At 31.7% G+C, this 13,439-nt stretch overlaps 1 protein-coding gene across 11 annotated transcripts in view; it reads right to left on the bottom strand.

The window, feature by feature from the left end:
• Positions 1 to 13,439, bottom strand: part of LOC125852109 (delta-amyrin synthase) — a 64,513-nt gene that overhangs the window by 46,720 nt on the left and 4,354 nt on the right. For 4 of the 11 annotated variants that reach the window (XM_049531845.1, XM_049531838.1, XM_049531835.1 and 1 more), the window contains exons 2-3: positions 12,301 to 12,513; positions 2,889 to 3,074 (exon numbers count right to left, since the gene is read on the bottom strand). The exons of 1 other annotated variant lie outside the window; for it this stretch is intronic. In XM_049531845.1, the coding sequence (XP_049387802.1) occupies positions 2,889 to 3,074; positions 12,301 to 12,513 (399 nt within the window). Of the gene's footprint in view, positions 1 to 2,888; positions 3,075 to 6,656; positions 6,871 to 7,125; positions 7,210 to 7,310; positions 7,392 to 7,528; positions 7,707 to 7,791; positions 7,936 to 8,026; positions 8,074 to 8,235; positions 8,293 to 8,493; positions 8,593 to 8,701; positions 8,825 to 8,899; positions 9,020 to 9,189; positions 9,304 to 9,413; positions 9,603 to 9,780; positions 9,948 to 10,025; positions 10,111 to 10,488; positions 10,687 to 10,767; positions 10,858 to 10,930; positions 11,117 to 12,300; positions 12,528 to 13,439 lie in introns of those variants that run through there. 6 more of the 11 variants (XM_049531840.1, XM_049531839.1, XM_049531836.1 and 3 more) reach the window with 4 other exon arrangements.

Below are 13,439 nucleotides of genomic sequence, written 5' to 3'. Positions count from 1 at the left end.
CTATATTATAGTAGGATTTAAGTTAGATACACGGGTAGTGTACACAATTTTTATACTCTCTGTTGGTTTTTTGAGCATTTTAATATTTGTTTTTTATTAAAATTGTCTCATAATTTTGCCATAGGCTTGATAGCCATTCTGCCACAGTAAATATTCATTAGAGGAAATGGGAGTTATGGCATTACAATTGTTGCCGTTGGAGGACTATCCATTTTGATTGCTTCAACCTTAGGCATTACTGCCTAATTACTCACTTGTGAATCAATGCCCTTAGGCATTATTACCCTTTATTTGATGGTTACAAAACGTTGGAAGTTACTGTTAGTGGCAGAAGGTGGTCAACCATGACCACTAATTCTTTTTCATTCAATCTCCATTATCATCCATTTTACCTTGTAACCTATGTAACTCCTAAGGCCATTATCTTCACTATTTACTACACCATTTATCTTCTTATTCATTGCTAGGAAGACTTCTTCTAGTATAAATAGTGGTGGTCTTCATTTGGTTTGGTACACACAACACACAAGAAAAATATAGAGTGAAAGAGTTAGTCAAAAAAGAGAGTTCTTATTAGTTGAAGGGAGGTGTTCTTTTTTGTGGAGCTTTGGACTCAACTCTTGTCCAGAGTTGTTGAGTTATACTTTGTGAAGGTTGTTGTATCCTGGAGGGGACAAATCAAGAGGACTACTGCTGGACTGATGAAAACATTTGCTGTAGTGGGCTTGAATCTCCTTAAAGAGAGCGAGAGATCCGCGCCTTAGCCTGAAGAGATTTATTTCTTCATTTTTATTTTCAATTGTAATCTTGTAATTTTTCACTAACACTATCAGTATGTATTAATCTGTTGGAGCAGGTGTTATGGTCCATCGCAATTCCCTCATCGGTACTACAAGCTGATGCAGGGTTTATATAGCCTTGGACTCTTAGGGGTCGTTTGGTAGAGTGTATAAGAATAATGCTGAATATGATGTATTAGTAATACATGCATTAGTAATGCTTGCATTAGTAATGCTTGCATTAGTTATGCTTGCATTATTTCTTATACATTGTTTGGTTTGATGTATTGGAAATAACAAGCCTTGTATAAAGACTATTAAAAAAATATTTGTTTACAAAAATACCCCCACATTCTTTTACAAAAATAATAATAATAATAATAATTATAATTATTATAATAATAATAATTATTATTATTATTATTATAATAATAATAATAATAATTATTATTATTATAATAATTATAATTATTATTATTATTATTATTTTTGTAAAAGAATGTGGGGGTATTTTTGTAAACAAATATTTTTTTAATAGTCTTTATACAAGGCTTGTTATTTCCAATACATCAAACCAAACAATGTATAAGAAATAATGCAAGCATAACTAATGCAAGCATTACTAATGCAAGCATTACTAATGCATGTATTACTAATACATCATATTCAGCATTATTCTTATACACTCTACCAAACGACCCCTAAGAGTCCAAGGCTATATAAACCCTGCATCAGCTTGTAGTACCGATGAGGGAATTGCGATGGACCATAACACCTGCTCCAACAGATTAATACATACTGATAGTGTTAGTGAAAAATTACAAGATTACAATTGAAAATAAAAATGAAGAAATAAATCTCTTCAGGCTAAGGCGCGGATCTCTCGCTCTCTTTAAGGAGATTCAAGCCCACTACAGCAAATGTTTTCATCAGTCCAGCAGTAGTCCTCTTGATTTGTCCCCTCCAGGATACAACAACCTTCACAAAGTATAACTCAACAACTCTGGACAAGAGTTGAGTCCAAAGCTCCACAAAAAAGAACACCTCCCTTCAACTAATAAGAACTCTCTTTTTTGACTAACTCTTTCACTCTATATTTTTCTTGTGTGTTGTGTGTACCAAACCAAATGAAGACCACCACTATTTATACTAGAAGAAGTCTTCCTAGCAATGAATAAGAAGATAAATGGTGTAGTAAATAGTGAAGATAATGGCCTTAGGAGTTACATAGGTTACAAGGTAAAATGGATGATAATGGAGATTGAATGAAAAAGAATTAGTGGTCATGGTTGACCACCTTCTGCCACTAACAGTAACTTCCAACGTTTTGTAACCATCAAATAAAGGGTAATAATGCCTAAGGGCATTGATTCACAAGTGAGTAATTAGGCAGTAATGCCTAAGGTTGAAGCAATCAAAATGGATAGTCCTCCAACGGCAACAATTGTAATGCCATAACTCCCATTTCCTCTAATGAATATTTACTGTGGCAGAATGGCTATCAAGCCTATGGCAAAATTATGAGACAATTTTAATAAAAAACAAATATTAAAATGCTCAAAAAACCAACAGAGAGTATAAAAATTGTGTACACTACCCGTGTATCTAACTTAAATCCTACTATAATATAGAGTCTTCTAAAAAGTTATTAAGATAACTAATCATACCGAGAGCCATGTTTTTCCCTAAGAAGGAATGGCGATGACACTACCATGATCAAGAATCCATTTCCTTGCTCTAGCACAAGCATTGTTTTTGCCACCATCTGGTCCTTCTCCAAGAATCCTCATGCAAATGTAACTCAGAGCTGTACAGAACATAGTACTATGACCTTCTATGTGCAAACCCCATCCACCATCTTCATTCTAAATAAAACAGAATTTCATCAGTAATTCAGAACTTTTATTTGCACTATAGTATATTCATTGTGACATTCCATCATATACCTGGTGACAGTGTATATACCGAAGAATTTCCTTCCGATATTCAGCTGGAAATACAGTATTAAGATGCCCAGTGATATACATACACATAACCATGAAACAATTTTGGCTTTAGTCCATCCATTTTGTCAAAAGAAATTTTACGAATCAAAATGAAAAAACTTACGAGAGGTGGAAGAAAGAAGAGAGGTCCGGCATTTTCAGCAGGCCAATGTCCATCAGTAGCCTGTAAAGCTGAGAAGAAATGGACAGCTCTACGCAATGCAATTGTAGCAATTTCATGGCTAATTTCTTCTCCTTCTTCTACTTTTACTGCTCCAATTCTCTGTTTGAAATTCTTCTCTCTTAGAAACTGCACCAATATTACTTGTTTAAAAAAGAATGACATAAAGAAATGGGAACAATTAAATTTTTATCTATTTTCTTAAATTTTGAAACAAATTAAATTAATTTTTTTTAATAAAAACATTTATATTAATATCATTTCCTAGCTGAATCATCACATAAGAAATGGGAACAATTGAAATCCATAATTGAGGTATGATACTTAAACTATTGGATATTTTGTAATAAATTGAAAATATAGATCTGTTCATGAAAAAAATATAATTTTAATTTAAACGGATTAAAATATGCATGTTATTGATTCATCCAAAAAATATTTGAATTAAAATAGGCTAAAATATGGATTATAATCGAGTTTGTTCAATTTTTACTAAATTTTAATTATTTAATTTGTTCTTTTTATAACTTTTAAGTGCCTAATAAAATTATTATTTTTTAATTATGACTTTATTATATATGAACTGTTTCTACTGGGTTTCAGAATTTGACTTCACATATATATATATGACAATTTAGGTTTTTACAGTATATTAGACAATTTTGCTATCAACTTTTGATAATTAGTATCGTCTCAAATTATTTGTCATATTTATTTAAAATGATTATTTTAGAAATTTAAGATAAAATTAATTGTGTTTTTCTCTTTTACCCTTAATAGCAATTGTTTTTTAAATAGCTAAAATATATCGCAAGACATAATAAAGATAAAATATGCAAAAAAAAAATCTAAACTAATATTTTCTTAAGGAACGTGTAAAACATAAACACAACAGATAATATGAGATGAAGGAAACAGTTATTACAATTAGTTTCAATATCCTAGATAGTTGAACCCTCTACCAATTAAGCATTCAAGTGAGCGAGAATAATTTAGGCTAACTCGTTTTATCTGTAAATATTTATATTACTATCCGAGTTGAATATGAATAGTAATTCTTATTTTATCCATTTAAAATATCACTCACCCAATCGATCTATTAAAATATGAGAAAATTAGACGAGTTGACAAAATATAAACTCATTTTACCGATAGTAATTCTTTATCATTATGACATACAAATTACAAGTGTGGAGCTACCTAACTTTACTATGTGCAATTTTGGATAAAAATCAGTTATAAGTCAATAACCTCCAAATAAATTAGGCCATGTGATCCTAGGTTTAGTACAATCCACTGTTTTAGGATATGTAGAAATAAATGTATATTGCACATATATATTTAGCTGTAAAAATAATAAATAAAAGTTTTCAATCAATAAATAATTCTTATAAAAATTATAAATACACAAGAATACTTCTTATTTTTGAAGCAGAATAAGTGACTATCTGACAAGAGTCAATGAAAAATACAAACAAGAATTGGAGCTCGGATATTGAACACAAGCAAAGCTGCAGCTTTTGTTCAACTTAAATAATAGTCCAAGATAATTCATTCGCGGTAAACAGTATGATTTGATTTCTATGACATATACTTAATTGTACATCGAAGTTGCGATCATATTATCATTAAAATTAGAGTTGTCACTATGGGCTGGCCCACCCCAACTGGATTAATTCATATAAGTTTTGAAATTTGACAAGCTAGGCCGGGCATACCCCGTTTTTATTGGGTCAGAAAACGGTCAGCCCAACCCACAAGTACGTGGGCTACGGGTTGTGCCGGACCAATCCACTTTTTTTTAAAATATATTTTTTATAATTTTTTAATCAAATTATAATTTAAAAATATTATCATAAATATCGTATTACATGGTGTTTGTGTTACTACTTGTTAATCAAATCCACAAATAAAATTATTTTTATAATATTTATTAAGTTTGATTTCAAGTAAAAGTATAAATAGTTAAATAGAAATAGTAACCTAATTATTTTTTAATGATCATAATAAAACACAAAAAATATGACAATATTTCATAGGCTATGGCCTACATAAGGATTCCCTAAAAATCTTAGGAAAATTTTCTTTTATGTAGTACATATTTTATAAATATATTTGTATTTAAATTTTAATATTTAAAACTTTAAATAGATTTTGAGTTTGGACTCTTGTTATTTTTAATACTCTATTTTGTTTTTATTTGGCCACGAGCCGACCCTACCCATATTTCTCAAGTCTCACTAATCAACAGACTTAATCAGGTCGGGTTAAAAAACTCTTTTCTTAAATAGGCACCAAAAATCTTAACCCCCCTATTAGGCCAGGCCAGACCGGTCCAATGGACCTAGCTCATATTGACGGCTCTAATTAAAATACTTAAAAATCGACATATTGAATATGATATTAATTTCTACTTTGGATATTTGTAAGAAAAAACAAAGGATTGAGGAATCGTACCTTATTATTAATTAATTAATATCACTCATTGACATTTGACAATTACAATACCTAACTTTAATTAGTGCAATTTCTAGGGAAAAAAATAGTTATAAGTCATTAACCTCAAAATACTTATTACTTAAATAATGTAACACCCATAATTGATTTCTATTAAAACAAAAGATGAAGAAGAAAAATTCAATTTTAATTGTAACTTGAGGAACTTGTATTAGTTCTCTTTAGTTTAATTCTGTTTTCTTATGCCTATATCCTCAAGATGAGTAATAACTATTAAGAATTTTTTTCAAAAAATTGTATACATTATTTATTAGAGCAATTATAGATTTGGGGAAACTACTAAAGCGATACTTTTTTTGAACAAAATTTGTTTAGTTAAAATGAAATTTGAAATGGATCAATAATTTGTTGGCAGACACAAATATAAAAAAAGTATATCTAATGTGAGGACTTAATAATTAGTCCTTCATCACACGACTCTCAAATTTAACATGTAATAAATTTTGAGAAACAAAGTCAAAGTATTTAATTATTTGCCCCATATTTTGAGATGCTTCCACCATATGTCCTTTGCTTGAAACCACACAAATATATTGACTAAAGGTTACACGTTGCAATTTTTAAATACCATGTTGTGTCGCAAATTATTTGATATTTAGTACTCATTGTTTCGACTAATCTGGATTAATCAAAATAATGATTTGTACTTTGTTGAACTAAAGACAAATTTAGAATTTAAATTTTATGAATTTAACAACCTCAAGTTAATACTTAATACTATAAATAAAAGTTGAGTTCGATGACAATAACATATCCAATGTAATCTTACAAATGGGGCCTGAAAGGGGTAGGATATACACAAACTTTATGCTGTCTTTGTGGGGTAGGAAGGTTATTTCCAGTAGACCCCTAGACCCCTGATTCAAAAGAAATGTATCCGACACAAGATTATAAGAAAAATAAGACAACAAAATAAATGCAATAACAAATAGTAATACACTGGGAAGAATAAAAAAACTACAATATAACTAAATAATACTAAAATGAAAATAATAATTGAGTTTACAAACAAATATAAAAAAATTTTCCATTCTGGAGGCTCGAACCCGAAATATTTAATTAAGGGTTGATCATAGTCATATCTCACCACTCTCTGGGTGATCATTTGCTAGAGTATAATCATTAAGGGTGGATATATATAATCATTCTGGATAGAATTATAATGATATTAGACATTGTTACATCACTTACATTAGCACAACAAACCAACAACAACAGACAACTCGATTCACTAAGCTCCCGCTATGCGTGGAATCCACAAAAGGCCTAATTGCATTCTCTATATTTAGTTGTGTTTTAATGGTACTAAGACATTTCTGCGGTATTCAGCCAAACCCCACAATGGAAATATATTTCTATATGCTGCATAGTGTATCATACAATTCCTCGAGAAAACACCAATTATTTCCTGCACATATTTATAAAGTTAGATAAAAGCAATATTTTGATAAAACTGGTTTTAGCACATCTCTGTTCTTATAAATATTGTTTTGCCAGTTTGAAAGAGCTTGTTTCTTTATATTAATTAATCAATATCAATCAAACACGACTAGATTCTAAACTAGTTCGAGTCAAGACTATATGAATCATCTATGTCTGTTTCGTTTAAATCCAGTCTATTTCATTCTAATACTTAATACAGATTAATTTGCGGAGTAATTACCTGCTGTGGGAAGTCACCATCTTCCATCTGAGAATTAATCAACAGCTTTGCTGCGCGGTGGAGGGGCCTCGGATCTCTATCAACCTGTCCAAATGAGGAAGTTGGTAAATAAATCTTGAACAAGAAACTTTTTACTATAATGGTGAATAAATTTAGCATTTTACTAATAGTAACAAGGAATTCACCTGGCCAGAGTGAATCAATCCCATCAATGCCCATGCAGTTTGTACAAGATTCGAGTGTTCTGTTTCAAGCTCTCTATATACCTGTTTGATCAAATACAAAGTTGATCGTAGTTGTCTTATGAACAGTCATCTTTATATTTCCTCCTCGAATGGAGCAAGATTCATGTCTAGAGTTCATGTACCGACCTTTACATGGCCGTTTTATGCTTTTACATTACCTTGTCAGGACAAGAACGGTAGCTTTCTCCCCAACCACCATCAGACCTTTGTGTTCTTAGAAGAAATTCTACGCCTTTACGAACAGCTGCACAGTTTCTGTACGACAAGCCTACAGCAGCAAGCCCTCCAAGAGCAAACCAGGAAGCATATATGAAGCACACACCCCAGTTACCATACCTGTTGACACGATTAATCATGTCATAATCGATAGAGCAGAAAGGAACTTGCAAGTTCAAGGGCTCACAAGAGAAATATCATATACCATGAACCGTCAGGCTTCTGTACATCTTCAATATATTTAACACCATTATTAATAAAATTGTCAACCTCCTTGGTTCGGTGTCCAGGGTATAGCTTCTTAAAACAAACAAGTGCTTGGATTGCCGAGCTAGTGCACTCAACATGCCTGGAATGACATTGAATCAGTGTGAAGCAGTAAAACGGAGACTAGGAATGGGAAAAAAAAAACTAAAGGGAGAGAGAGAAACAAATCTTACTCATGCTCAATAACAATATCCTCGAAAAATTCAGTAGGATTGAGCAACTGAGAAATACAACAACCAAGAAAATTACTTATTCAGGTTCAGGGAAGATTATAGAAGAGGTCGAAGGTTTTCCAACAACCTTGAAATGAAGCAGATATATAAACTTACTATATTATGAATCTCAAAACTCAAACGATTATTTTACTTGGCAGAGAAGTTACCTCCAAATACTCTGCGGCCCCTGCAGGTTCCCATCCTGCTAAACCCCCATTCTTGCTCTGCAGTTTATTTAAAATAGATCTCATCATTACTAGAAATGAGCCAAATGACGAGTGACTAAATTCAGAAAAAATGAATTCATTTCACAATTCACAGGTAGCCAGGTATTGGATAGGCTTCTCTTGGAATCATTGTACAAGCAGAAAACAACTGCAGATTAAATGACTTAATGATTTGAGGACACATCTTTCAGTGTCTACCTGTAATGAAAGAATAACATTCACCGAGTCATACAGTCGCACTGGATCCATTGCCTCACCAACTAATTCAGGAGGCATTGTAGAGAAGAGAAGGCAGCACTAGATAAACAAAAATAAGAAGATATCAGGTCAATTTACTAGCACTTATCATCATACCATTTTTCAACAATTACAAATTGAAATCTCATTTCATTGAAAAGTTAGGTACCGTTAATGCTTCGGCAGTGCAATCAGATACTTGCCATCCATGATCTTGATCTGCAAAAGCCCATGATCCTTTTGAGATATGCCGATACATACCTTTAAAATCACCAGAAGGATTGTCCTTCACCTGCAAGAAGTCACTTACATTAATAAGGTCCGCAATTTGAAAGAGCTGATATGCTCATGATCTAAACATCCAAACCTGAGATTGTTTTATAAAGTCATGTCCCTTTCTAAGAGTATCAGATATCTCATCATTCATCTCACTGGCCAATAGTGCTTGAATAGCTAAACTAGCATCCCATGATTGACTACCACAACCCTGCAATTCAACAACAAATACTCACCAATTTCAGTAACAAATGTTTGCATCACTTCAAACTAGGAAAAGGGGGCTAGATTTTTTATATTACAAACACACGTTAATTGTAAATGAGCTCCTGTTCTCAACTCATTGTGGTTTGTGAAATAGTACTATTCAGATCTACCAACCTGCATTTTCATTCCATCTTCAGCTACCCATAAATAATCTGGGATCCTAGCAAGATGATTTTTGAAATGATCGCCATTGGGATCCTCAACCCAACAAGCAAGCATACTCAATACCTACACCGTCAAAGTGTTACATTCAGTGTTCTCTAACAATTGAACTATTGTAGTCATTAAGAGAATGCAGGTAATTTATTAGTCTGTCAAAAATGAATTAGTTTCAGTACTTTTTCCACACATCCCATGGTGATGTATCGACTATTCTCGTCTTCGTAGTGTATGTGTTTCATGGTAACTTCAAGAGCTTTATTTCTCAGCTTGTTGAAAGGCCAACGAGTCAATAGAGGCTCGGTACATATGTAGAGACTATCCCACATCAAATCTTGAACCAACGGATGCGGGTAATAAAGATCCTCCTGCAGCAACAAGTTCATGTTTGAGCATTTGTAGAAGATGGTATGATGTAGACATTAACTTCAACACTGAGGACTCGTTTGGTCCGTAGACAAGGTTATACAGGGACAAATAACACCAAACTTCATGTCGGGATTGTTTTTCTTATCTTAGTAATCAAACAACTTTTGAGAGTCATACCTTAGCACATACATGGCGCACTTTTTTCCAGTTAATTTCATCATATGGCTGATCATACAGCTCTTCCCTCAATTGCAAAATGAGAGGTGTGATTGGACCAACAAATCTCTTCCCATAGAGATAAGACATTGGCATGTAGACCGTTCGGCAGTAACACCACATTATTGCTGCAGTTAAATAACAAGGAATAAAAATATTAACCAACCTGGATGAACATGCACGAGGAATAAAAATGTTTAACCAACCTGGATGCACGGGAAGAAAAGATGGAAGAATCCAAAACTCAGGTGGCATTGGATTAGTTCCTATCCATTCGAAAGCTCCAAGAATCTGATTGAAAGAAGGGGAGATTTCTCAGCACAAGAAGACAAGGTTGCTCGGATCCTCCAAAAACATTGCCACACCCATGTTAGATCTTCAAAAATGCACGACAACATTTTGGAAGAGTAATCGTAAACATAGCACGAAGACATACATGACACTAGAAATTTACTTGAATATAGGAAATGATTAGCTTAAATAATATCAAGCCGTCTATAAGATAATTACAACAGGTTAAAATTCACTAACAATGTGAAATTTTTTGTACATTGTCACTTGTCAGTATATATACTAACTATCTACTATATGTTATAACAAGTTAAAATATATGGATAGGATATATAATTTGTACGCTATCAGTGTATATAAGTTAAATACTAGTCATACCGAGAGCCATGTTTTTCCCCAAGAAGGAATGGCGATGACACTACCATGATCAAGAATCCATTTCCTTGCTCTAGCACAAGCATTGTTTTTGCCACCATCTGGTCCTTCTCCAAGAATCCTCATGCAAATGTAACTCAGAGCTGTACAGAACATAGTACTATGACCTTCTATGTGCAAACCCCATCCACCATCTTCATTCTAAATAAAACAGAATTTCATCAGTAATTCAGAACTTTTATTTGCACTATAGTATATTCATTGTGACATTCCATCATATACCTGGTGACAGTATATATACCGAAGAATTTCCTTCCGATATTCAGCTGGAAATACAGTATTAAGATGCCCAGTGATATACATACACATAACCTTGAAACAGTTTTGGTTTTAGCACATCCAATTTGTGAAAAGAATTTTACAAATACAAATGAAAAAAACTTACGAGAGGTGGAAGAAAGAAGAGAGGTCCGGCATTTTCAGCAGGCCAATGTCCATCAGTAGCCTGTAAAGCTGAGAAGAAATGGACAGCTCTACGCAATGCAATTGTAGCAATTTCATGGCTAATTTCTTCTCCTTCTTCTACTTTTACTGCTCCAATTCTCTGTTTGAAATTCTTCTCTCTCAGAAACTGCACAAATATTATTCCATGGGTTAAAAAAAGATCGACCTATTGATTTAAAAAAGAATGACATGATATCATATTAATTTAGGATCGGAACATTAATTTTTTTATTTATTTTCTTAAATTTTGAAACAAATTAAATTTTAATAAAAAGATTTATATTAATATCATTTCCTAGCTGAATCATCACATAAGAAATGGGAACAATTGAAATCCATAATTGAGGTATGATACTTAAACTATTGGATATTTTGTAATAAATTGAAAATATAGATCTGTTCATGAAAAATATAATTATTATGAATAGTTCTATAATAAATATCCTCTAGAAGTAGTTAAAGAAAAATCGGTAAGTATATATAAGGGCTTTGTTGTATTAGGAAAAAAATTACTTATATTTTTCTTAATATGTATACGGGCAATATTTCTGTAAGAAATGTTATACATTCCTTTTTCTAATATAAACATATATAAGTTAGATATGAAATTTGAAAAATTAGACTTTGGAATACTTTAGGCGTAATTTTAACTTTCCACTCAGTTAAAGCTATAACATATATAAGACACTCAATCTAGGTCTCGATTGCATGTAAATCAATTTATTTTCCTTTTGTTTTCTTTCTCTTTTTTCAGATTCAGATTCATATTAATTGTGTTCATTGTCATGACTTTTCACGGAACATGTGATAATACAAACTTACGTGTGTTTTTAATAATTTAGCATGTAAATCAATTTATTTTCCTTTTGTTTTCTTTCTCTTTTTTCAGATTCAGATTCATATTAATTGTGTTCATTGTCATGACTTTTCACGGAACATGTGATAATACAAACTTACGTGTGTTTTTAATAATTTAGCATGTAAATCAATTTATTTTCCTTTTGTTTTCTTTCTCTTTTTTCAGATTCAGATTCATATTAATTGTGTTCATTGTCATGACTTTTCACGGAACATGTGATAATACAAACTTACGTGTGTTTTTAATAATTTATAACTTATGATATCAATCATTTTTTAAAAATCAAATATTTGTCCCAAATTTTATAGCCTAACACATGGTAAAACTTCAACAAAAAATGACTTACCAAAAATATTTGAAAATTTGTGGTCAAACGCTAGCTTACTATCACAAGACTAAAAAATCTATCTTGCAATAAAGAAAAAGAGAGAGAAATAAAGATAGTTATAAACCTGCATTCTCCAAAGAAGATCACTATTGGGCTTAACTTTGTAACGATTATTCCAAAAATGTTGGCGGGCCTCTTCAATCTCTGCCTGTTCTTCTATCGTTCCAACATTTGGGTCGTACTCCCATGTTTGACGTCCAACATAGTTATTTGTACTGTACAAGTATGGATCATCTTGTCCTTTTGCAATCTTCAACTTCCACATCCTTAAATTCTTCTTTATTCACGAGGCTTACAATTTAATGATATTAATTAGGATCTCATATAATATATTGTATAATATAGGTGTGAGTTCAAACTATCGAAGGGTTGAAGCTACAAAGTTACGATTGGTGATCAGTTGAACATTCTTCATTCAAGATTATATAATATATGTAGACAAAAGTCATAAATTTTAGTTTATGAATTTTGTGTCACTTTCTTTTCTTCTACTTACTGTGTTCTTGATAAATTATTCATAAAATTACTCTTCTATCTCAATATATATTTTAAATTTTGAGAGTCAAACAAATTTAAATTTAACCAAAATTTCAAACATAAAATCTTTAAGTTTTCTGAAATAAAATTTACATATTTGGAAATTACGTAAAAAGTACTATAAATCACAATAATTGAATATTTAAGATATATGTAAAAAAAAAATTATGATTAATTTTTTAATTTAAATTTTAAAAATTAAAAAATACCACATAAATTAAAATAGAAAAAGTAACAGATTTTTTTTAATACAAATACAAATTTTGAGTCAAAATTATTAAACTAAATCCTGCATGTAGATTAAAATTATTTGTCACATTTCTCACTTTTTCATCAAATCATCACAAGGCTGCAATAAAGTTTCATGCAAAGTAAAGGTAAAGTGATCACAAAAACATTAATTATTTTTTAATTAAAAAAAAGGGAAAATGCATAAGTACCCCCTCAGCCTATGTCCGAAATCCCAGAGACACACCTAACCTTTACTAAGGTCCTATTACCCCCTGAACTTAATTTACCTATAATATTCTACCCCTTTTCTGCCTACGTGGCACTATCTTGAAAAAAATGTCAACATGCACTGGGCCCACAAAGATAGTGCCACGTAGGCCAAAAAGGGGTAGAATATTACATATAAAATAAGTTCGGGGGGGTAATAGGACCTCA

The sequence above is a fragment of the Solanum stenotomum genome, unplaced genomic scaffold (assembly GCF_019186545.1).
Source record: "Solanum stenotomum isolate F172 unplaced genomic scaffold, ASM1918654v1 scaffold32535, whole genome shotgun sequence".
In the NCBI taxonomy this organism is placed as follows: Eukaryota; Viridiplantae; Streptophyta; class Magnoliopsida; order Solanales; family Solanaceae; genus Solanum; species Solanum stenotomum.
This window is presented reverse-complemented; position numbering and strand designations above follow the sequence as displayed.